The sequence below is a fragment of the Citrus sinensis genome, chromosome 6 (genome assembly GCF_022201045.2).
Source record: "Citrus sinensis cultivar Valencia sweet orange chromosome 6, DVS_A1.0, whole genome shotgun sequence".
NCBI lineage: Eukaryota > Viridiplantae > Streptophyta > Magnoliopsida > Sapindales > Rutaceae > Citrus > Citrus sinensis.
Window position 1 is genome coordinate 4,607,747 of NC_068561.1, and position 25,690 is coordinate 4,633,436.

Consider the following 25,690-nt stretch of genomic DNA (forward strand, 5'->3'; position numbering starts at 1 on the left):
GACTGGTTTATTGCCATTCACACATGGAATTGCATTCTCTAAGGATCAATCACCTAAAACATCTGAAGAGATAGAGAGAATGAGACGAGTTCCCTATGCAGAAGTTGTTGGAAGTCTCATGTGTGCCATGCTTTGCACTAGGCTAGACATTTATTTTGCGGTAGGGATGGTTAGTAGATATCAATCTAATCCTGGACGTGAACACTGGACTGCGGTCAAGCCTATAATGAAGTATCTAAAAAGAAATAAAAATTATATGTTTGTGTATTCTGGTGATGAACTCATTCCAGTGTGAAACAATCTTGTATCGCAGACTCCACAATTGAAGCTGAATATGTGGCTGCATCCGAAGCTGCAAAAGAAGTTGTATGGCTCCGCAAGTTCTTACAAGATCTTGAGGTGGTACCTGCTGTAACTGCACCCCTTAAACTATTTTGCGATAATAGTGGTGCAGTAGCTCAATCTAAAGAACCACAAGAAAAAAAAAACATATTGAGAGGAAGTATCATCTTATAAGGGATATAGTACAGAGAGATGATGTGGAGATTACTCAGATTACATCACAACAAAACTTGGCAGATCCTTTTACTAAGGCCATATCTGGGAAACCTTTTAACTTGCACTTAGAATCCATGGGCATGCGTGAGATGCCAAATATGCTTTGAGAGCTAGTGGGAGATTGTTGAGAAAATATACTCTTTAAAAGCATATGTGTTTATTTAATTATAATAAATAATTTTTCTGATTAATAAAATAAATGAGGTATTTTATTCAAATATCTTAATTGCATTAATATTTTGATTAAAGTTCATTTAATCATTTTATATGTATTTATGTGATCACAATGTGGATTCACAGAAGACATAAATACAAGTTTTCTTATGATTAAATAAATTTAGTTCGCAGTTGATAAATAAAGTTGGGCACTTTATTTAAGTACACACTGTAATGAATTCATTGAATGATTTGTCTTAATCATGTATGAATTTATTGATGTAGTACGAGTAGATTGAACAGGATCACATATGAGATTTAATTAACCTTCAAATGACTGTAAGACTTATTAAATCTCATAGGCATTGATTTTATTATAATCTTAATTTTGAGTTAGTTATGATTTCATGATTGTAATTATTATTCAATTTGAGTTACCAATTGTGGTCAAGATTACCCGGTATCTTGGTGGGAACATTTATGAGTATTGGAGTTATAGATTAACAATATAGAATTTGTACAACACATCTCTTGATGGGTTTTCGGCACTTGATCATAGAATTCTCTGGCCAGAGTGTGTCAACATATTTAGTATGTTGAAAATTATCATTAGAGAAAACCAGTAAGTATCAAGGAATAAGATGTAATTAAATCGATTGGACAGTTGAGATATCAATTTAATTAACGATGTGGTACAAAGGATTATGCAGTAAAGAAATCGATGTGGTTTGAGACGAATTATTATTCAAGCATACAATTATGGAGGTCAGTTCCAATCTTTTAGTGGAGTAGATTTGGAATTAAATAATTGGGCTAGTTTAATTACAGACCTAATTATTATAGCCACTATTGTATGTTCCCAAATGATCCCCGGGTTAGCTCATTTAATTAATTGCGCCACTATTGGATTAATAAGCAAAATAACTAGTTATTTGGGTTAAAAGCCTAAATATATTATTTAGTGGGAGGCTTCATGTAATGTACTTATATCTAAGGGACCTTGTGTTATTTTACAAGGTAGGCCCCTATAACAACAAAGAAGTAACGTTACTTTTGATTTATTACTTTTGATTTATTATTTTTAATTTAAATCAAACTTGATTTAATAGAATAAAATAGTATAAAAAATGGAGTCTAGGGTTTCCACTAGATAGAAATACAAAAGGGCTTATTTTCTCCTAAAAGAAGAGGAGCAGCCACTTTATACAGATCAGAGAAAATGATTTTTCGCTCTATTGTTAAGAGAAAAATTTTCTCTCTATTGTTGAGAGAAAAATTTTCTCGTGCTAGTTGCTTTAGTGGTGATAAAGGCGTCCACACGTTAAGTGCAGATCAAACTTGAGTCATAGCCTGGAAGATTATTTGGTGGCGGATCGTGATCTAACAGGAGTGGTGGTGACGAATCGTGATCTAACAGGAGTGTTGGTGACGGATCGTGATCTGGGAACTTAAATCACTTCAGTGGAAAAAGCCAAATCGAATTTTTAAGGTATGATTTCTAGATTACAAATTCTTATATGTTGTATGAGAACAATCCTAAAAGTTTTTATAAAATTTTAAAAACTGATTTTTCTCCAACACTTGCAACATTCCTTTTCTTCACACTATCATCACAATTTGTCAACGCGCCAGTAATGGGTGTAATGCGTTTTTTTGTTGTTGAACCTTTGTTGGATGGCCTTTTGCAGCCCCTATAATACTCAGGCGATCCAGTCACTAGTGTCCCCCCTTCTCGCAATCCGTCTTAGGATGTTGTGGGTGAAGGTGATGAATGAGACCCATCTTTGGGTAGAGTGCAGTCCATTTTTTTTTTTAATTACCAACACTAAATTAGTCCACTACTAGACCCTCTCATCAGCAACCTGCCGTGGAATCAATTACTGGGGGTTAACAATCATCACTTTCAAACAAAGTAGCATGAAAGATTACAAATGAATTCCCGATTAAATGAGTGCATAAACTAACTTTTAGTTTGTATTAACCGGTGGAAATTGTGGAAAAAAGTTTGACTCTAGGAATTAACTGATGTTGGAAGTTACTTGCATCCAAAGCACAATAAGATACTAATGGTCTTCAATTAAGAAAGGCAAATTTGTTTTGTTGAACAATAATTAGGGCAAATTCCATAACCTGAAAATAATTTGTGCTTGAAAACATACCAATTTAAGGATGGTGCCTCATATGTCGATAATCCGTTACTCATAATTAGATGTTGGCATAACTACAACACGAACTGTAAAATACACCAGACACATTATGATTTATTATTGTCTGGCTAATCTGTCGATGAAGAAGTTTCAAAGTAGCAGTAAATGTGACTCTTCGGTATAAAATATTCTGCACCGCAAGAACACTTTTGAAGAAGAGTATCTAATGTTCATATACAAATAGTAAATTTTGTACATGAACATCGGAGGGCTGAGAAAATAAACCACTCGTTTATATAAATAAGTGCAGTACTTCCATTCACTCACCTAAAAAAAAGGCAGCATGATGGATGGCAAACAAAATTCACTGGTGAATTCCAATCACGTTAACACCTATCCCAATGTCGCATATAGTTAGATTGTTGTTAGCCTATTTTCATGTCAAAGTTATTCCTCACAACCTACAAGCAATGTACCTATGGCATGGTCAGTCACTTCCATAAAGAACGACGGAGGATAAGCAAATTGATGTTCCTATAAATTGATTTTGTTAATAGAAAAAAGAGCATATACTGTGACTTATGCAATCAACAAAATTTGCTACATACCTTACGAATTTTGCTTAGTCCAGTGATGGTTGTAAATCCATGTGGCCCCTTCCTGTTTTATGTTGTACTCATTGGCTTACGCATTCCCCACAAACTCATTCCTAGCCACATTGAAGGACTACAGATTATGATCGTGGGTTAATTCTAAAACATAACAGGGTGCTTTATGCAGAGATATCTCTTAACTGCAACAACGACAATGAAGCATTGATGGATTAACTTATATTTTGAATTGAGAGGGAATTCATGGTTCGAGGTTCTCCAAGATTTAAAAGTAACTCCAACCAATCTCACAACTTCATTTTGAGAAGGTGTGTACCATGCCGCCAAAATTCATTTTGTGAATTCGCGAAGATTTATATACGTCAACAGTGTACATAACATGTGGCCAATATCATGCCTTTTTCATTAGCTGAATGCGAGGCCCCCAAAGTTTGGTTTTTCCACGGGGTTACCAACTTGAACATGCAAATTTAACTGCAACATAAATCCAGATTTGGAAGCACTGCTGAATCCTCGTGTTGTCGACTGTAAATCATTAATGGGCTTTTGTATTTCGGCCTGCTTTGGTTTTCCTGTAAAAAATGTTTCACTCGTCCGTTGAAGTCCAGGACCCATTGTTATGATCGCATTCTCATTCCAAGTACTAAGGTTGATATGACTACAACTCAACACTTTTTAAGCCACTTGTTGTTACAATCTTATGCTAACAGTCAGGACATGTTATTAAAATTGATACATATTTGCTAATTGCAGTGCCTAACAGTAATGAAAACATTTATTTACCGATGCGTTGTAATGGCATCACTAGTATAATTTTAATGGACTAATATGAAATATGTAAGTAGATATAGTCATTACATATATATATTATTACTTCACCGGCGAAATTGGCACTTCGAAGTAGCTAGCCCTGATGTTGCAATTAGCTTTGGATGAGTCCTTCCATGCTTTAGGCTTCTTTACATAATGTCCACCTCTATGTAACTATATTAGTATTAACAACTATAAAAAATATAAGGTATGTACACTTACACTATACATATTAATATATATTTTTAAAGTTAACAAAAAAATAATTAACTTTCATAAATAACATTAGTTTTATAAGGCTGCCTCATCTTTAAAAAAAATCAATTTATATTTTTTATTAGTTTCATCAAGTGCAAAGTAAGAAAAAACGATAGTATTAAATTCTTTTTTCAAAGTCACGCGAAGCGCGGTTCTATTTCCTACTTAATATAGGAAGTGGATGCATGAAAATTACAATTAATTTTGAATTGTAATGGTATCAAAGATAGTAGCCCACCCAAATCCACCATGCAATGGCATCAAAGGCAGCCCCCACACCATCTCCACAAGAACTATGGAGAGAGAGAGTTTGTGAAGAGTTGACGAGCGAGCCCCCACCCAGCTCCACTAGAACCATGGAGAGAGAGAAAGTTTATGAAAAGATGACAAGAGAGAAGCAGATGTGGGCTTAGAGGTGGAAGCTAGTCCAGTCAATTTTACAGCAGTTGAACGATTGAGAAGGGTTAGATGTCGCGACAACGCAGAGAAGAGGAACAGAGCGACTGATGATAATGAACACAACGGCTGATGATGCTGATAATGACCGTAGAGAAGAGGAAATGGCTGAAACGATGACGACGATTATTTGATTTGATGAAGAGAAGAGGAAATATGGTTAGCAGCCCGCGGATTGTACAAGATGCTCTTGCAAATCTAAAGTGAAGAGAAGCGGTTTATAAAGAATAGAGAACACTATATAAAAATAAAAATTAAGCACTTGCAGATTTGCCTCTTGGAAGGAAAGTTATGGGTTGTAAGTTGGTATTTGGTTAAGTATAAGGCCAATGGATTAATTAAGAAAATCAATGCTAGGCTAGTAGCTAAGAGATATACATAGACATATGGAATTGACCACCAAGAGACATTTGCCCTTAGTTTAAAAAATGAACTCTATTTGGGTCCGATTGTCGCTACAAATTTAGAATGGCCCTTACAATAGTTACATTTTAATAACCCATTTCTTTATGCAGATTTAGAAGAGGAGGTGTATATGGATCCTCCAACAGGGTTTGAGAAAACATTTGAAAGAGGAAAAGTTTTCAAGTTGAAAAAGTCTATCTATGAACTCAAGTAATCACTTAAAGCCTCGTTTGAAAGATTTGTTAGATTTATTCTCAATTGTGGATATCGACACAGTTATAGTTATCCTGCCATGCTTATTAAGCATGTTAAAGAAGATAAGCTCGCTATTCCTATTGTGTATGTGGATAATATTATCTTGACTGAAAATTACAAAAATGAAATTGAAAGACTTTAGAGATTGTTAACTAGAGAGTTTGACATTAAAGACCTCAGTTTTCTAAAATATTTTCGAAGAATTGAATTGAAATCTAGTTACTTGGAGAAGCAAGAAACAATTAATGGTTGCAAGATCAAGTGCTAAAGCTAAGCTTATAGCAATAGCATTAGGGATTTGTGAACTTACGTAGTTGAGAATGTTTTTGATTAAGTTGAAGGTGTGGAAAGTTAGATCAATGAGATCGTATTGTGATAATAAAGCTACCATTAGCATTGCTCATAATCCAATTCAACATGATAGGACAAATTGAGACTGATAGGCACTTTATCAAAGAGAATTTGGAGAGAGGTTTGGTATACATTCAATATGTTACTACTCAAAAGTAAGTGTTTTATTTTATTTTTTTAAATAGAAAGTACACCTTTCATAAATGATAAATATTTCCGGTTGATGTTTTGTATTTGTTCTCTGCATGAAAAGCAAGTGATTGATATTCTCATTAAGGAATTATCAAAATAAGTCTTTCAATCATTGAATTTCAAGTTGGGAATGATAGATATTTTCAAGCCAACTTGAAGAGACAGTGTTGAAATTTAGAGATTGTAGCCTAATCTTATGTGAATGTATTTATTCTTTCCTTATATAGTTTATTTTCTTAATTTCCTATAACTTCAATATCTAACCTAGACAGAGTAGTATATAATGTAAAGATTGAACTTACATGAATAAGAAATATTTTTTAATTATTTTTCTCATTAACTATTATATTTTATAAGGAATATAGCGTCCGATTAAAAACAAGGGAAAAAAAAAGGCCAAAATATAGCGTCCGATTAAAGAGACCCAAGAATGTAGATGCTGTCCTGTGCGGGTGTGAGAACATTCCTTTCTTCTCTTGCACAACATATTTTTGTGACTTTCTCGAGAAAGTGAACCCCTGATTTTCTCGAGAAAGTAATAGTCTCTGCATCCATCCCACGAGTTCTTCTAATTTGTAACGCCACCAAGATTTTGATTTTATTTTATTTTGTTGCTCAACCCAAATGGGGTGCCCAAGCAACGGAATCAGATACAATGGGTCCCTCTGCGCGTGCCCACCGGGGCAGCTTTACAACGGCACAAGCAAAAGCTGTGTCTTGTTCGGGGAGAGGTCGTTGATTTCCACTGACGCCGGTATCGACTATTACGGCGTCTCCTTTCCTGAAACCTTGTTTGCATATGACTCCATCAAGAAGTTCAGCCAATCGCAGGCTGTCTTCTTGGAGGCCACGCTCGTCATGCTTTTGAGTTGGTTGGTTTGTTGTTTCTTCTTGAGGTTTACGAAGCTTGGTGACGGCAGAACCATTTGGTTTAGACTCAGATGGTGGATTAGTCGTCTTGATATTTGCTATGCTACTAGGCATTGGCTGGTAATACTAATAACAATTATTCATATGATCTGTTCATAGTTGTTGTGATTTTGCTGAATTCTGAGAGTTAGTTCAACCGCTAGAGTGTTTTGACATAAACCCACTTTTAATTGTTCATTGATTGTCTATCCATTATTAAATGTCGTGCTAGAATATGCACTCTTTAGAATATGTTTATTATAGTTAAATTGTTTGATATACACCCACTGTGCTTTGCACTTCAATCTCAGACATACTGCTGTTGTGGGATGTCATCTTTACCTCTTAAGTTTAACCGAGTAGTTGATACCTCAATAATAGTTGCCTGAGGAAAAGTGAGTGTTTACCAAGTATTCTAGTCTCTCTTACCTTCAAATATAAGCAGCAGCACAAAAGTTTCAGCTGAATTTTAGCTAGGATGTCATAGCTATAATTGATCAATGGAGAGTTTTTTGTTTTTGATGTATAGGATGATCAGAAGGTGGTTATGAAGAGAAAAACAGAGCTTGGCGGGACTTTTTCCATAGCTAGTTGGATGCTGTTCATTGGTCTTTTTGCTGCGTGAGTATACTTTATCTGTGGGAAACCATTCTTCGCTTTTCAAACAAGATGAAACAGGGATCGTTGGTGACATGATTGTAAATTTTAATTGCATTTCAGGTTGCTTTATCAAATTATATCAAAGAGAACGATTGAGGTGCACAATGTGAGAGCAACAAATGCACCTGATTTAGCTTCATTCATCAATGATTTGGAATTTAATATAACCACTGTTTCTAGTATGACCTGTTTGAACTTACGTGGTCTTGGAACCTTAGTTACTGGAACTCCTGGCTCTGTTGACTTTAGAACTGCTCCTCTTTCAAATTTTGCCAACTATGCATGTCACAATACAAGTTTTGGGCCAACCCTAAGCTTTAAGTGTAGCAATTGCCATCGAATTAATGATTATACCTATATTTCATGGCAGTTTGTTGATATTCCTAACAATCCTGCAATCGCCGTTGGTTTTCGTTTCAATGTTACTGCAAAAACTAATGCTAGAAAGAAGCATTTGAGTTTTGTGAGTGGCACACTGAAGAATGCTAGCACGTCTGATGATAGACCAGTTACATTCAGGGGGAAGGATGCAAATATTTTGAAATTTAATTTATTTCCCCGGTTATATCATAGTCTAAACAATCTGAGGCTCCTCCAGCCTTTATTTCATGAATTTCTCCCTGGATCCTTCTTTCGTGAGACTAATACACTGCAAGCCTCCCTTCAGAATTCGAACGATGGACTTATAAACACTACATTGCTTATCAACTATCTTTCAGCCTATGTTGTTGAGATCGAAAATCGAAGTATAATTGGTCCTGGTAAGTCATATTTTGCTACTTGTGAATATAAGTTCAGTCATAGATATGCATTCTGTTCAAAACACAATCTGCATGTTGTTTAACCATAACTTCATAAAAATTGTAACTTGGACATGATGTTACTGAAAAATTTGGCATTTGATTTGTATTCTGGTGATTATGTTTTTGCATGCATTTCTGTGTCTGAGGGAGGGAGTAATGTCCTTGATTTTGAGGACAGGGAGAGTAAGAAGGGCAAGAAGATATGAGAGATGATTTGACCATGTAATTTAGGGTTTCTTTTAGGTTGGGAGAGTGATGTCATATTGTACAACTTCCCTAATCATTCCCTTGTCTGCAATCACAATGTGACAATGACCTACTAGTTGACCTGGTGGGTCTCTGCTGTGACTTGAGTTTGACCATTGATGTACTCTTTTGCTTGGTTTTTTGAGGTTGTCCTGCATTATACGTAAATGTTTGATACTTTATTCTGGTGATGTCACAACTCATAATTAAGCTAAGTTGTATTATTATTGTAGTGTGGCATTACTTTCCTTTTTGCTGTTGAAGTCCACTTTTTGTTTTTCATTTTGATTTTGGGGTTCTGGGACCACTTTGCAAAACTGCAAGATCTTAGGGGTGCCTACATGATGTACTGTCAGTCTTATTACATTCTTACTACTACCATTAGTCTAGTAGATCTTTGCATTGTCTTTGATATATTGGTATTGTATCTTTGCTGTTGCAGCTTTCTGCTCTTCTATAAATTTATTTTTGTTGAAGATAGGTCGAACACTGGTGTTAAAATGTTGATTCTTTCTTCGCTATGCAGTGAGCTTTGTTGCAGATCTTGGTGGCCTATATTGCTTTAGTATTGGCATATTTTTCTACTTGTTGGTGCAAGTATGATTCCCCTCTGAAGCTGTCTTCTTCAGTTTCTTTTCATTATAAAAATTTTGTAAAATGGATGAATACATTTATGCGTGCATCTATGGTATATGATTTGCTTCCCTTTTGCATCTGCTTTCTTGATTTCCTCAAGACAAGGATTTCATCCTAAAGATTTATTATAAACAGCATGATTTCTGCACACAAAAATGATCAGTATTTTTTTTTAAACACTGAAGTTAATTCAAGTGTCATAAATAAGTCATGAAATATCAAAACATGCAGAAGTCTGTATCTGCCCTAAGGAATGAGACATTTTAACTTGAAGTTAACATTTTAGACAGAATCTCTGTGATATAAGCCTCATAATATCTCTTCCAACTTTGCTTACTCACTACTGCAAGAATTGTGATGCAACATGCTTGTGCGCTACATAGTCCTTGTTTAGTGAAAACTGTATTTTAGTCGCCATAATAGGTGTGGAATTGTCAGGTCCTATAATTTCACTACAGATAATGGCAAAAGCATTAAAGACTGAGAAGAGGGATAATTGTTGAGTGTTTAGACCTTGATTTTTTGGCCTAAGACACGAAACTGTGTATCACTTATGCAGCCACTGAAGAAGAGTGACATATCTTTGATTATTTTTATTTATTTCAACGTTTTATTAGGTGTTTAAGCAATATTTAACCTTCCTTAAATATTTTCTTAATTGATTAGGTTTTATTTTACTTACTAGGAAGTAGATTTCTTTTGATTTTTAGTTCTGGTTGGGGCTAACCACTGCAAAGTTTTTTTTTTTTTCACGTTTGAGGCAGATTTTGATTTGTCAATGATTATTGAAATAAAGTTTGTGATATTCCCTTATTTCTTCTGTATCTTTGTCCCCATTTTGTAAAAACTGTCCTCTTTCTCATCTAAATTTCTTCTTATCCCCTTGATTTTTCTATTGTTTCTTCCCTTTCTTCCTATATTATTTTATTGGACAATTCATCCAACATTGCTCAGGTTTTCCTAATTTTCTTGGTTACAGTGCGAGTACAGAATCAAAAAACTTCGCACTGAAGATAGCATTTTGCGAGCAATAAAAAATCGTCGAAAGGCTCAAGATCGCTGGGATAAAGTACTGTCTCTCTTATCTGAGGAATTAACTTGTATTTATTCTATTATCTTTATATGCTGCTATGATTTCTATATTACTCCTATTTCAGTTGAATTGACTAACACATGTTTTTTATAACTAGCTGAGGAAATATGTAACGTACACTTGGGGTTGCAAGACATTGCATGATGACTACAATAATGCGAAAGATGGATCAGCCTGTTGTAATCTCAGAGTTCCATCATTGCATCATAATGGATCACTTCGTAAAAGTGTGTCATCACAGAAGGGAAGGCAACGAAGCAGTCTGGACTCTATCAGTTTTAACAAGAAAGTCACCTCATCTTCTGAGAAGGTTAGGCTCTAGGAATTTCTCTCTACATTGTGGTCAATTTATAAGCTCTATCTGGAGGGTCTCTTGTTTGTGATTTTCCTTCCTTGCTTTTACTTTTTCCAAAGTCAGTGGATCTTTCAATGTGCAGAGAGCTACTCGAGAGGGCACTCACACTCTGGATGAGGAATCTGTTGTAGCTGGAGCTACATCAAACACTGAAGGGAGACTGTCAAATTCAAGGGGTGAACCTGTATGATGGTTTCTCTTTTCCTTGTATACCATTTAACTTATTTAGCATGCTCTTAGGATTCAGCCTTTTACATTTACCCCTATCTTCAATCTGCTTTTAAGTAATTTCAGTTTGGTTGCCATTAGCAGACACATCTAATTCAAAGTAAATAATTTTCCATGTTTTGATTGTTTAACTATTTTCTTACTGCTGGTATGCTTAGTTCTTGTATTTTATAAATAAATTTTTCTTTTACTTGCCAAATATACAGTACTATGTTCTGAAGCCCGCTGCATTTTAACCATTCTTGACTAAATGCTGACCCATGTGTTCAAATTATATCATTAGCCTGAAAATAGGTTTCAGACTATGAGATCTTTATAATCTAGAGTCGAAATAAAATGCTATATGTTGTTATTTTGTTACATATAGTTTATACCGAATTGCCAAAATACGTATAGCTGATAGATAATGCAAAGGCTGTTTGATAATTGGATATTCTTTTCCTGGGCAACCTGGATTAATGTACACGGACAAGCTTGGATAATTTATTTATTTACTGACATTGGGGTGATGTTGGATTTTTGTTTTTAACTTTTTTTTCCCCCTTAATTCTTGATCGTGGAAATATTTTTGTTGCAAATGGTGAGTGTTTAGTTACCCATCTTCTATGCTTTTGTCCAGAAACAAAACCCTGAAATGCTAGGCGTTGCTAACACTGGGAAGAAGCATTTTCATCATCCAGATGTTGGAGTTGCCATCAAACCTCAAGCATTTTCTCACGGTGATGATTATATCATTCCTCCACCACCTCCACTTGGTAAAATAATCTTCTATGTTTTCGCCTCCTTCTTTGTGTTTACCTCAGCCAATGTTATTTTGTTTATCACATGGGTTGATGCTGCTGATATCTACTCAAGCTTAGCTCTTTAATCAATGATGAAACCAATGGTTGTTTGCCTTTATTATTGTTAGTGTCTGTGACTGGCATATGTGCAATCAAAGTGTTTTTTCTTCTTCTTCTACTCCTTATGCATGTGGTGCAGGAATAACTTTCTTGGATTATTGCACACACGGGTATATTGGTAATGATAATATCTTTTTTCATGCAAGTTAGAGGACCAAATACTTTTATGCCTTTTGAAATGTGCGTGTCTATTTGTAACCTAAAACTATTGCTTTCCCCTCTTGTGAAGCCAGTTGTAACAAAGGGGAAGGTACTAACATGTTAGATGACCTATATAGAAAAGATTCAAAGGTCTAAACACAGAACTGTCAACATTGAGTCGAATTTACATCATTTGCAGTCAATCTAAGAAATCGCGAGAACAAGTTTCAGAGGAAATATTGGTTTTTTGGACCGGTGATCTAAATGTTGGCTTGATATTCAGAATACTTGCACGAATTGACTGGCCGGAGGGTAGGCATAATCAATGGAGTAGACTTTTTGGGAGCATGGATGGTTTGAATCTATTACCAGAACCTTTAATGGTTTGACATTATAAGAAGCTGTTTAACTTTTAACTACCAGCATAGTATGCCTTTGCGGTTCCCATTAATGTTTAGCATCAAGAGTAGAAATGGATTTACAAACTTGTGCTGTGGGGTTGTTAGACTGGAATGGTTTGCATTGGCATCTGTTTTAGAATTTATTATAAAAGTTGTGCCAGTTAACTCTGGTGTGCAACTTGGGAATTCCATTATAATTCTTGCTTATCACTTCCTCGGAATAAGCTCTTGAAATGCATGACAAACTACTGGTAGGAATGTAAAGACAATGCACTGTCCTTTCTTTGATTTTTATAACTCCTGTATGCAAGCCTGAATCCAAGTGACTAATGGAATGAGTAATTGTAATGGGAAATATTTCCTCTAAAATTTTGGGAATGGAGTTGTATCTCATTTGTGGATGCTAATAAATTTTTGTTGACCAAAATGATATTTCCCTTGGGGATTATAAATGTCATTTCCTTTGGGGATTCATGTTGATTATCCAATAATGTTCAAGATTCAACCTACTTGCCCCAATACATTGCAATTTGTAGTGTAACACATAGACATCCCTTGTTTGTATGAAAGTAGGTTGAACGTATGGGACAGATACTGATGAACACAGGTCTTTTAATGTGATACGGCAAAATTCAACTTCTCCAGTTTATAACTACCAAATATTTATTTGGGTACTTAATTGAGACATTCTTTGTAGTTCCTTTGTTTTTGTAACTCTGTTGTTCCTCCTATGCAGTATTAAAGGACGATTCTGAAATCGAGATGTCTGATATCCAGAAGAATTTCCAAAGTTTGTATGACTACAATATGACGCTGAGGGATAAATTAGTGGCCACACAATCTTCTCTTCGTGCTTTGGCAGCTATGTCCACATCTCCAGTATCAGAAAGCCAAACGCAAACCTAGATTTTGCTAATCAAGTAGTTGTTACACTTGGTCAGAATTATGCCTGAGCATGGCTCCAAATTCATGGAACGTTCTGTAGATGTTTGTCATTGGAGTGACACTGTTAGCCAAACTGGCCCTTTGTAGACCTCCCACTCCCATAGCCTCCTCAAACAGTGATTCGTCAGGTGAAATCGCACCATATTCAACGTTGCTGCTTAAAGAATGACATAATACTGAGGCCGAAGGGGAATTACATTTTTGACTCTTTATTTGATGATGACAGGAGAGATTGCTTGATATTGTCCGTCGTTATAGCTTTTTTATGCTTCAAGTACAAGTTTGCTAATGGCTGGGCCTGCAGTTTTGAGATTCTTTGTGCTTTCTGGTCTTGCTGGGATATATGTATTAACAAAGCAAAGTGCCAGCGGAAAGTGCCGTGATTTCCTCTTGTACAAGTCTTAACCTGTATAGCGTGGGAAACTCTGCAATTTAATTTAATGTTCAATTATCTCATCTTTAAGCTAAGCAGATTCTGTTTATTTTTGTTTACTGATAGAGCTACAACTAGGGAGAAGGTTACACTTCAACTTTTTCATGATGCTTGATGCACATTGTTGGCAAAATAGATTTGAACATAGGAATCCCTAGCAACAAATTTGGAAACGTAAGATGATGTGAGCGCGTGATAATTGTGGAGTAGATTTTGAGTTATTGCTCGTCAGATTTATGTTGTTGGTATGTTATAAGTGTTTATTTAGTCTTATGAGCTCTTATTAAAACTTATGTTATTGATTGATTGTTATTTTAGTAGTCTTTAAAGATTAAATGAGCTATTTTACCTCTATTAATAAAAGTGTAAATTTTAAATTTTTAGGAATAGAGATTAAAAGATTTTTTCTTAAATATTAAAATATTTAAAATATTATTTACTTATTTAATAATTTTATTTTATTTTTTATAACATAACATTAAAAAATTTATTTACTAGTAATTTTATAATTGTTAATAAAAGTTCTCATTGCAATTAAATAATTAATTTTTTTTAAATAAGAGTTTTAGTAATAAAAACTTTTAAGTAAAATGTATTTGAAAATCTCTACTAACCTTTTATAATAACAAAAAACTCTAGATATGGGGTGCGAGTAAATTAAGCTTTTTCAATTAGATACAAAAATCTCCCAATAAATATCTTTAAGATATTTTTAGTATGCTCTCTAAAAATTAAAAATTTTCAATTAATACTTAAAAGATATTGAAGTGCTAAAAAAGGGTTCCGTTAACTTACAACTGATGTAAGTTACATTCTTAACAAATTGATATTTGTCTTTATTATAAATTTTTCTTTTATTCAAATATGCGTTCATTTCTTCAATTAAGTCCTCATATTCGTTCAATTTATGATAAGATCCTTGTATGGGAGCATATCTGCATATGTAATAATTATTCTTCTATTTCAGACAATTTTTGTGAAAAATAAGTACTTTTATCAATTATTTATGTTTACCAATTCTTGTGTCTTATTTTATTACTTTTCATAACTCTATACAAATGTTTGCTATAGAATTTGTGCATATTTCGTTATAATATAATTTATAATGTAAACATCTATTCATCTCTAAATAAAATGACAATTTTTTGTTTACTCTTTAAAAATATGAAAATATTAATTTACTCTCATTTTTATTTAGAAGACAATGGAAAATAAGGTCGCATTGATTAATATTTTTATTTCCTTATTAATTAATTAGAGTAAATTAATATATCATCGGATTTCTTGACTAAAAATCTAGATTATCAATCACATCTAAAAACTTATTGAATGAAACACTTCATTTTTATAAATTTGAGTTACTATTCCTCAAAATTGTGGAATAGATTGTTAGTTCTCTTTAGCCATAGATTATTCCACACGGCCCAACATGACACAATGTGAACTAGTCTAACAGAAACTCTCAGAAACTCTCTGAGCAACTTTCTAGCAATAGTCTTAGAGAAAGTACTTAGTAGTATGGAGTCTTTTCTTTTAACACAAATGTTGGCATGAGATTCTTAATATATTTCTAAAATCAAAATAAGATGCATAGAGGACGATAATTTTATTTCATAGTTGAAATTTTTGCAAAGAAAGTTTGAAGATGAGAGTGGTGAGAGATGAGAATATTGATGATGGTGTGTACCTTGATGGAAAAATAGATTGGAAATATATATAGATGTATTAAAAGAAAAAAATTGGTATGTCTCAAGAGAAATAAGAAATTATAAATACAAGTGTTAAAATATTTTATAAATATGATAATCATTAGACCCTTATAAAAGTATAGTAAAAATTTTAAATTCTTTTAATAAATGTAGAAGAGATGGACGAAGAAATCATCCACTAGTTCAGAATTAACAATCAAGTATATGAGGACTTGATTGAAGAAATGTGAAAAATAAAAGCACACTGGGTCTCACTAATATTAGGGTTAGCGGGACCCTAATATTAATAGTGAAAAATAAAAGGACACTGGGTTGCTATCAATTTCTACAGTGTAGGTTCATAGCCGGGAAAGTACTTATATTAGCGGGACGCTAATATTAATGGTGAAAAATAAAATGACACTGGGTTGGCTAGCGGGACCCTAACATTAATGGTAAACAAGAAAAGGACACTAGGATGCTATCAATTTTTACAGAGTAGGTTCATAGCCAGGGAAGTAATTATATTAGCGGGACCCTAATATTAATAGTAAAAAATAAAAGGACACTGGGTTGGTTAGCGGGAACCTAATATTAGTGATAAAAAAAAAAGGACACTGGGTTGCTATCATTTCTACAGTGTAGGTTCATAGCCGGGGATTGGGGAAGTAATTGGGCACAAATATCGTGGTGAACTCGGATGAGAAATAACCATTTTATCCTCGCAACTTTATGTTTATGGCCTCTAAAAATTTTCACCACTTTCACTTCTGGAACCCGTGCTTTCTGGTACATGCACAATACTTGGTTGCGACCTATAGAGAGTTTTAGAATTGCAACGACATGGTACTCTTTGATAATTCAAAAATCCAATATAATTTATAGAGAATTATAGGATTGTGGTACGTGATAATTTGCTGATGCATTGAGGGGCCGAAATTCTTATATACATGTGATTAAGTTATATATTTATAATTTAAGTAATTAGCAAGCACTGGTTGGGGGTATTTATGTCCATGGAAATTTAGAGTGGGTTGTTGACATTATAATGTGGGTGTGCAAGTGTAATAATGGATCTGACCATTCAAATTAAAAAATGAGGGTCCCGCTAACTTACAGAGTTAGTAATTATCACACATGCATGCATGCTCTCATACGAGAATTCTATCATAAATTGAAAGGATACGAGGATTTGATCGAATAAATGAACGAATATTTGAATAAAAGAATATTTTATAATAAAAACAAGTATTAATTTATTACGAATGCAATTTATATAAGCTGTAAGTTAGCGGGACCCGCTAAAAAATAGCTGAGAATTATTGCATCGAAAATTTAGTGGGAAAACAGTCACGTAGGAAGCAGTTAAGTAATCATAGAAATGTATAATCATTTAGGAGATAAAGAAAATTATAATTCTTTCTTAAAGGTATAATTTAAACAAGGATCTATTAAAAATAATTATATCGAATTGATCATATTGAGAATAAATATTAAAAAATAATATTCACAACTGAACACTGGAACAATGGAAATGATGGTATTGCTGCTTTGGGATGATAAAATGTTAGGTGTAATAGACTGACGCATGCACTAGGCGCGTTTAATGTATTTGCCCTTATAATTCCGGGTAGAGAAAAAGTTGAAAGTCAAAATAGATACCAAACGTTTTAAAGAGTTATTAGAGAAAATAAGACTTAAAGTGGTATTATTAATACAATTTCAGTGGTTTACTGGTACTTCTCTCGAACGACCTTTTAATTGGAGTGAAGAAATAGCATTTAAAAGAAGTTGAAAAAGACCTTTGAGACATAGGTGTGACAAGGTTTGGTACCAATTTCTTTGAGGTCTTAGGTGGGTTTGGCACAGACTTTTATTATTTAATGTTTTTCGTTGAAAAATAAATGAGCATGGTATGTTTTCTTAGTTGAAATATTTAATTTATATTTTAATTAATGTATCATTTTAAAAATATATTATTTAAATTAAAAATATAAGATTTAATAATTAATTATAATGTGAAATAATTAAATAATGATACATTGTTTATCACATTAATCAGAATCGATTATGATTCAATGCTGAACTGAATTTTTTCCGAGCACTAAATCAATTATTAGAATTGTTTTAAAATTTATATTTTTTTATTTATCTTATTTAATAACCGTTACTTCAATGCTCAGTAAAAACTGAGTTCAGCACTGAATCTTTATCCAATTAGAATACATTAATTAAAATACAAATTAAGAACTTGTTTCTTAAACGCATGAAATTTGAAATTTTCTTAATTTAGATTTCTTTTTCTAAGTTCATTTGTTTGCTTTTTGCAACCTTTGTCTGATTTTCATACATCCACATTTGAATAAAAAAAGTGAACTTTTTTTTTATTCAAATGAAAAAAGTCTGAATGAGAAGTAAATATTATATTTTAAAAGTATCTCTATTAAATATATTTATTTCCTAAACTATAAAACCTAATCATTTGAATAGATTTGATTTATAATTATAGTTATTATTAACATCATATCATCATCGTCATCATCATTACTATTATTATTAGTACTAGTAGTTACGTGGGTTGGGTAGGATTAGACGAGTTCATCATAAGTTCATCATAATTAACTTAATCAAACCCAATTAGTAATTGGTTTTGAAAAAATTGACTCAATTAACTTACAACAATTCACTCAAACCGTCAAAATTAGATTGTGTTAGATTCGGTTGGATTAGGTCCATTGCATTTGATTGGTTTTGCCCACCCTTATTTAATTTACATCAATCAAAGAGTTGTTTCAAACAAGTTAAATGTAGTTTAGTTGTCAAATACTCTTGGGTTATTGGACACAACACTTGAGTTGTGAAAAGCGTAGTGAAGCTTTGTGTAGCATTATAGTGGTGGGGCTAGCTTCCTTTGATGATAGGTATGAATTAATCACTTTAGGCCCTCTATGGTATTGAGGGGGACCTTTAATCTATTCAAAATCTTACAAGCAAAATTTCAATATAAAATATAGATGAAGAATAAAATCAATCCACAACACAAGAATTTATGTGGAAAATTTCTATAATAAAGTAAAATTATGGTTGAAAAACTATGGTCACCAAGAAGAACAAGAGAAAAATTCATTATATAATAATTATTACAATCGCTCTAATATTTTCATAACACCTAAAACCTCAATATCACTTAGTTTCTTGATAGATCTTCTATTTCTCTTACATTAGAAAACCCAACTTGCGAAAAAATTGATTGTTTTATTATACAAATTCTTTTCATTTTCTAATAAATTAAGTCCTAAAAGAAATGTTTTTAATCTCTTAAATAAGAATCCTCCTAATAAGAAAATATCTTAAGAAATCTTCTAATAATTAGGATATAAATTCTTATTAAAAATTGAAACATATTTTAAAATAAAATATTGAGGTGTTATGGCTTATAAGTTGCATCAACTATCCAAAAAAAAAAACATAACTATGAAATAAAAATATTGGTAACATATGTAAATATTGTTTTAAACAATCAATTTGATAAAACAATATAGATATTACAGGTCTTTTATCATGTAAGTGTCAAATAAAATTAATTTAACTTCCAAGTTATTATAATTAGTGTTTATCAAATGTTTTAGTATTGTAAATAGGAAGAGAGGTACTTTGCAAATAGGGGATAATTGCTTCGCACTTGACTGTGATAGCCTTCTCGATAACTTATTGGAGCTTTGTAACCAAAGCGGTTGTTTTCCCATTGCTAGAGTGTTTTCCCAATGTGCAAATCCCCAACAAAGAAGGTGTTAATGGTTTATTATTGGGTCAATAATCCCTTTTCTTTGTGCAACTCCTAGAGCAAGAAGAAGATAAAAAAAAATGAAGCGTTCTCTTGGTTTCCCTACTTGTGGCTTCCAAAGGCTACCCTATCTAGCCTACTACGAGGACCCTATATCTACTAACTGAAGTGTTGTATGCTTATTGCTATAGGTGTCAATGTGCAAGTGTACACAACAAGTAATATATTGATGAGTATTCATATCGTCTCCACAGGAATTGATGTTATCGGATTTGCTACAACAATCTTAACAGTGCACTTTCAATTTAAATTAAAACAAAATAATCAACGAAACTAATATACTAATTAAATTAAAAATGCAATAAAGAAAATTCTTAAATCAAACACAAAGGCAAACTCAATGGTAAAAGAGTAGTTGTGTGATTAAACTCACTTAATGGTTTTTCTAGTTAAGATTTTGTTGCTACAACATCTACTACAACACTTGACAGAATCCCTCATGCATCCTCAGCTATCACCTGTTGGATATCTTATATCTAAATGCAACCTAATAATGACCAGTTGTTATGCTAACATTATATATAGCATTAAATGTTCTTGGTTCCATTTACCTTACAAGGTGAATCTCTATGTCTAGTTCTTCAATAATTTTAGATTAAGTATAATTCTATTCAAATTGAGATTAAGTCAACTTGGGAAACCCAATATAAAACCATATATTGCCTTAATTTGCTCCACTAAATCAGACCTTTTTAGGCTCTTTTTTAGCTAATATCTACTAAATGGGTGGTCAACTGAAATAGAAAATTACAATAAGTAAAATTAAGATAAAATACTACAACAAATTTAGAGCAACATGCGTATATCAGTGAAACATCCATTAAGGTTGTTTATCACTCAACCATAACAAAGTTTAGTTCATGATTTACGTTAGAATAGTAACAAAAATAGTTTTAGCCACAAATACATTTCCATAAATAAATAATAACAAGAAAAGAAGAAGAACAATTGAGTTCTGCTTGGTCTTTGTGATGTCTCCACTGTTTTCTCTTTGAATCCTCTATTGTAGACTCAAATCTCTCTTATTATTTGTTTTTTTCTCTGTTCTTTTTCCTTAAGTGACGACTCTTTTTTTTTTTTTCATGTGTGCTCCTTTTATAACTTGGAATTAGCGCAACCAAAAGCAAAATGGCCACGTATCTTCCATTTTCAGAAACCTTAGATTGCAATCTTCTATTTTGGCATAAGAAATCCAGTCTGTCATTGCTACAGGATTGCTGCAGCATAGGATTACTGCAACAACGGCTACAACATCCTCATTGTTCCAGACTTGTTTTAATTCCTCTGCAGCCAAGTTCTTTTGTCATCTTTGCAAGTCTGTTGTAATAGCATTCCATCCATAAAACTTGAACTTTTTGGTCACTTATAATCACACACAATCAGAGCACAAAATGATCTAAAACAACATCAATTTATTAAAAATAAACTTAAATATATGCTCATGCAACATGTAACTAAAAAAGTAATAAAAACACATCATTTACTCTCTAATTAATATTGATTTAAGTCTAAAAGTGTCATGATAGCTCTCATTTCATAGAGTTATCATTAACCTAACATAAAAAAAAAAGAACATCAAAACCATTTATATAGGTTTGAGCTATAAGCTGACCTTATTATTAGAGAAAGGGGAAAGGGCTTTTCAGCTGATGTACAGGAGTGCACTTTCGTTTTCCCTTTACTAGTAAGGGGTTCTCATGGTTCCTGTGTTGTTGCGTTTCTTGGTCTTTTTCTTTTAATGCTTCGACCTGAAGCGATAGCTTCTAGCTAGTTTAGTGGAGAAGATGGTTGCACTCTATGTCACTCAAGAATAGGACGATAGTGGTCCATCGGCAAACTCGTTCTAATCTTGGATGTAGTGCATTGAAATCCTTAAGCATCACTATCAACATTATCGTGCGTTCGCCTATGGTGTGGTAAGGCACCACCATATTGTGTAGGCAACTCCGGCGTGTCAGCTTTGTTTTCCTCATCAAGTCACTTACTTAACGTCTTGCTTTCTGACTGGTAGAGGTTCATTTCCCCCTAGCACTTTGAATCTCTAGATCTCCTAAACAAGGAAGTAAAATCTTCTGTTCCCTCGATCGAGTCACCTCTTGTTTTAAAATCAAAACTTTTACCTTTACATTTGAAGTATGTTTATCTTGGTGACAATGACACACTTTCTGTAATCATTTTATTTTCTTTGAATGCAGAACAAGAAAAGAGTTTAATGGATGTATTTGGGATGTACAAGAAGACCATTAGATAGACCATGACAAATATTAAAGGAATCAGCTACTCTATATGTATGCATAAGATTTTATTGGAAGAACAACAATATTATATACAAGACAAATGATAGAGACCAAGCTATTAAAGATTATGCAGTGTTGACCCCTCAGGCCATAATTCATAGAATAGTTAGACTTGAAGTGCAAGCTGATAATTTTGAGCTCAAACCAATGATGTTTCAAATGCTTCAAACAGTAGGACAATTCAATGGACTGCCATCAGAAGATCCTCACCTTCACCTTAAATTGTTTCTAGAAGTGATGCTTTCAAGATTGCTAGAGCATCACAGGAAGCATTGAGACTCAGCCTTTTTCTATTTTTTTTAAGGGATTGGGCGAGAGCATGATTAAACTCTCTACCTCTTGACTCAATTACTACATGGAATGACTTGCCTAGCAAATTTTTGATGAATTACTTTCCACCTACCAAGAATGAAAAATTGAAAAATGAGATCACATGTTTCCATCAACTTAAAGATAAAAGCTTGTATGATGCATGGGAAAGATTCAAGGAGTTACTCAGGAGATATCCTCATAATGGTATTCATTCTTGTATACAGTTGGAAACTTTCTATAGTGGTCTCAACCCAAGTACTAGATTGATGATAGATGCTTCAGCAAATGGGGCCTTGTTATCTAAGTCATACAATGAGGTTTATGAAATTTTAGAAATGAAAGATAATAATAATTACCAATGGCAATCGACCAGATAAGCTATAGCAATAGAAACAACTAGAGTCCACAATATAGATGCCTTGACAACATTATCAGTCTTGCCTCAGTCAACTATGTGGGCAACTTGAATAGACAAAACCAGAACAATCTTTACTTAAACACTTATAACCTAGATAGAGACAACACTCAAACTTCTCATTGAGCAATCAAACTCAACATGCTGTAGCATCTAGTGGAAAAAAGAGGCCTGCTCAACTACCTGAATTTCACCAGCAAAATCAAGGGTAAAAAAACACCAACAATGATCAGCTCAGTTCTCTTGAAGTTTTGATTAAAGAGTATATTATGAAAAATGAAGATGTAGTCAAAGTCAAGCTGTATCCTTAAGAAACCTAGATAATTAGATTGGTCTAACTTCTCTAACTAGATTGTAAAGTAATTGTTGTTGGTCTAACTTCTCTAACTCTCAATTTCTTGAACACTAATAAAGGCATGAGATTAATGCTAACCCCCAAATCACAGAGTGCTTTACCACTATATTTAGTTCCCATAGAACATAAGATTGTAAAGCTTCTTAGATCTTTTGACTTCTAAGAGATCTTGTTCTGAAGCATATGGCTGTATTATTTTGTTAGAGCAATTGTTTCAAACTCTGTAAGCATTCTTTTCCTCACCATAATGTCCTTTAAGAACTTCACATAATTTGGTATTTTTTCTAGAGCTTCCACAAAAGAAATATTGATATATAGTTGTTTCAACACTTCTAAGAATTTGCTGAATTACTTGTCTTGTTTTTGCTTTTGGAATTTTTGTGGAAATGGTGGTGCGTGCCTAAACTGCTGTGTTGTAATAAGCTACACATGCTGTTTTTCTTTTGCCATGGTCTGGACTGATGTGGTCGATGTTGCAACATCTTCACCAACAGGTGCTGGATCATCATTATCTGCAGATGTTGTAGCTTGGCTGTTTACACTAGTGTGCTGGAAAGTGGGAGGTTCTAGCTCCTCTTCAACTTGAGTTTCTTCTTGGGTTGGAATAGGTTTAATTCTTCTTTTTGGTACACCTACTAGAAGGACCCTTTTTAGCCACAGGAAAGACTCTAACTGATGTGCAAAAATGAGAAGTGGCTATGCGAGTTAATGATTAGCAAGTTACATTCAACATGTTAGATGCCATGAAGAGTCCTGATGATGTTGAAGATTTTAATTTTATTAGTATTGTGAATTTTACTATAGTAGAGAGATTAAATAGTTGTTACAATAATGAAGAAATCAAGGCTGTAACATTTGAAGAATTTGAAGATGAAGATCTTGAAACAACTGACATAGCATGGTTAAGAGAAAAGTAACCTGTAAGAACTAACAAGCACTTTGAATCTCTAGATCTCCCAAACCAGGAAGTAAAATCTTTTGTTCCCTTGATCGAGTCACCTTTTATTTTAGAATCAAAATTTTTACCTTCACATTTGAAGTATGTTTATCTCGCTGACAATGACACACGTTCTGTAATCATTTCATCTACTTTGAATGCAAAATAAGAAAAGAGTTTAGTGGATGTATCTAGGATATACAAGAAGACCATTAGATAGACCATGACATATATTAAAGGAATCAGCTACTCTATATGTATGCATAAGATTTTACTGGAAGATTGCTACAACAACTCAGTAAAGCAACATAGAAGATTAAATCCAATCTAAAGCAAATTGTGAAGAAAGAGATCATGAAGTGGCTTGATGCTGGAATCATTTACCCAATATCAGACAACTTATAGGTAAGTCTAATACAATGTATTCTAAAAAAAAAGTAGAGTAACAGTGGTAACAAATGAAAATAATGATCTCATTCCCACAAAAATAGTAACTGGGTGAAGAGTTTGCATAGATTATAAGAAGTTAAACAAAGTCAAGAGGGAGGATCACTTTCCATTACATTTCATAGATCAGATGTTGGAAAGACTTACTGGAAAAGAGTACTATTGTTTCTTGGATAGATACTCATGATACAACTAGATTGCTATAGCATTAGAGGATTAGTAGAAGACAACATTCACTTGTCCCTATGGAGCCTTTGCCTTCAGAAGGATGTCATTTGGCCTGTGTAATGCTCCAGCGACTTTCCAAAGGTGTATAATGTCCATTTTTTTTTAAGATATGATTAAACAAGCACTTTAGGTATTCATGGATGATTTTTCAATTTTTGGGGAATCATATGATGACTGTTTGCATAATTTAGAAAATGTATTTAAGAGATGTGAAGAGACAAACTTAATGTTAAATTGGGAAAAGTGCCATTTCATGGTGCAAGAAGGGGTAATCCTAGATCATAGGGTGTCTAAAATAGCCAAACCTTTATGCATGTTACTAAAGTATGACAGACCCTTCAATTTTGATGAGAATTGTTTAAAGGCTTTTGTGGAGTTGAAGTGAGCTCTTGTTACAGCACCAGTTGTTGTAGCACCAGTTGTTGCAGCACTTAATTGGAATATACCTTTTGAGTTGATGTGTAATACTAGCAACCACTTTGTTGGAGCAGTGCTAGGGTAGAGGAAGGACAAGATTTTTCACTATATTTATTATGCTAGCAAGACCTTAGTTGATGCACAACTTAACTACACTATTAATGAAAAATAGTTGCTGACAATTATTTTTGTATTTGATAAATTTAAAGCTTAGTTGGTTGGTACCAAAGTGATTGTTTATACAGATCACTCAACTATAAATTATTTGATTTCAAAGAAGGATGCCAAATCAAGGTTGATTAGGTGGATTTTGTTACTATAAGAGCATGACCTAGAGATCAAGGATATAAAAGGCATTAAGAATCAAGTCGCAGATCATCTCTCAAGGCTGGAAGCAGATGCAAGCACTCTAACTAAGCAAGATATAACAAAAGATTTTCCTGATGAGTAGTTGCTAATAATACATCATGCATAGATGTTGCAGTAATCTAGATTTCTATGGTATGCAAATTTTGTTAATTATTTAGTGAGTAGATTATTACCCCCTGGTTTGAGTTACTAGCAAAAGAAGAGAATTATCCATGATGTCAGAAGCTATAAGTGGGAAGACCTTTACTTGTATAAGATGTGTTCAGACCATGTGGTTAGAAGATGTATTCCTAATAGAGAATTTTCAAATATTTTGCAGTCTTGTCATGCTACAGCATATGGTGGATATTTTGGAAGACACAGAACAACAGACAAAGTTCTTCAATTATGTTATTACTGGCCCTCTATTTTTAAAGATGCTTATAAATTT

At 33.4% G+C, this 25,690-nt stretch overlaps 1 protein-coding gene and 1 non-coding gene across 7 annotated transcripts; one reads left to right on the forward strand and one right to left on the reverse strand.

Annotated features, from left to right (window-relative positions):
- The first annotated feature begins 6,559 nt into the window (after positions 1 to 6,559).
- LOC102615044 (uncharacterized) lies at positions 6,560 to 14,140 on the forward strand. Of its 6 annotated transcripts, none has more exons than XM_052443389.1 (11): positions 6,567 to 7,189; positions 7,638 to 7,729; positions 7,829 to 7,874; positions 8,139 to 8,529; positions 9,344 to 9,414; positions 10,433 to 10,522; positions 10,644 to 10,856; positions 10,984 to 11,085; positions 11,749 to 11,884; positions 12,111 to 12,149; positions 13,310 to 14,140. In XM_052443389.1, exons 1-11 carry the CDS (start codon positions 6,824 to 6,826, stop codon positions 13,477 to 13,479), a joined length of 1,716 nt encoding a protein of 571 aa, XP_052299349.1. In that variant the 5' UTR covers positions 6,567 to 6,823; the 3' UTR covers positions 13,480 to 14,140. The 6 variants fall into 6 exon arrangements, with proteins under 6 accessions (XP_024955626.1, XP_052299349.1, XP_052299351.1 ...); XM_052443391.1 differs by having other exon boundaries at positions 6,568 to 7,189; positions 8,436 to 8,529; XM_052443388.1 differs by having other exon boundaries at positions 6,568 to 7,189; positions 7,829 to 8,529.
- Positions 14,141 to 22,193: 8,053 nt separating this feature from the next.
- On the reverse strand, positions 22,194 to 22,300 carry LOC112498709 (small nucleolar RNA R71). Its single transcript, XR_003066127.1, has one exon. It is a non-coding gene; the product is annotated as a small nucleolar RNA R71 (small nucleolar RNA).
- Positions 22,301 to 25,690: the final 3,390 nt, after the last annotated feature.

Bases quoted from the DNA above. Each gene is read 5' to 3' on its own strand.
- LOC102615044 (XM_052443388.1), top strand. From the start codon at position 6,824: ATGGGGTGCCCAAGCAACGGAATCAGATACAATGGGTCCCTCTGCGCG. The intron at 10,857-10,983 runs GTTAGGCTCTAG...TTCAATGTGCAG, and splicing joins TCACCTCATCTTCTGAGAAG to AGAGCTACTCGAGAGGGCAC. The intron at 12,150-13,309 runs GTAATGATAATA...CCTCCTATGCAG, and splicing joins TTGCACACACGGGTATATTG to TATTAAAGGACGATTCTGAA.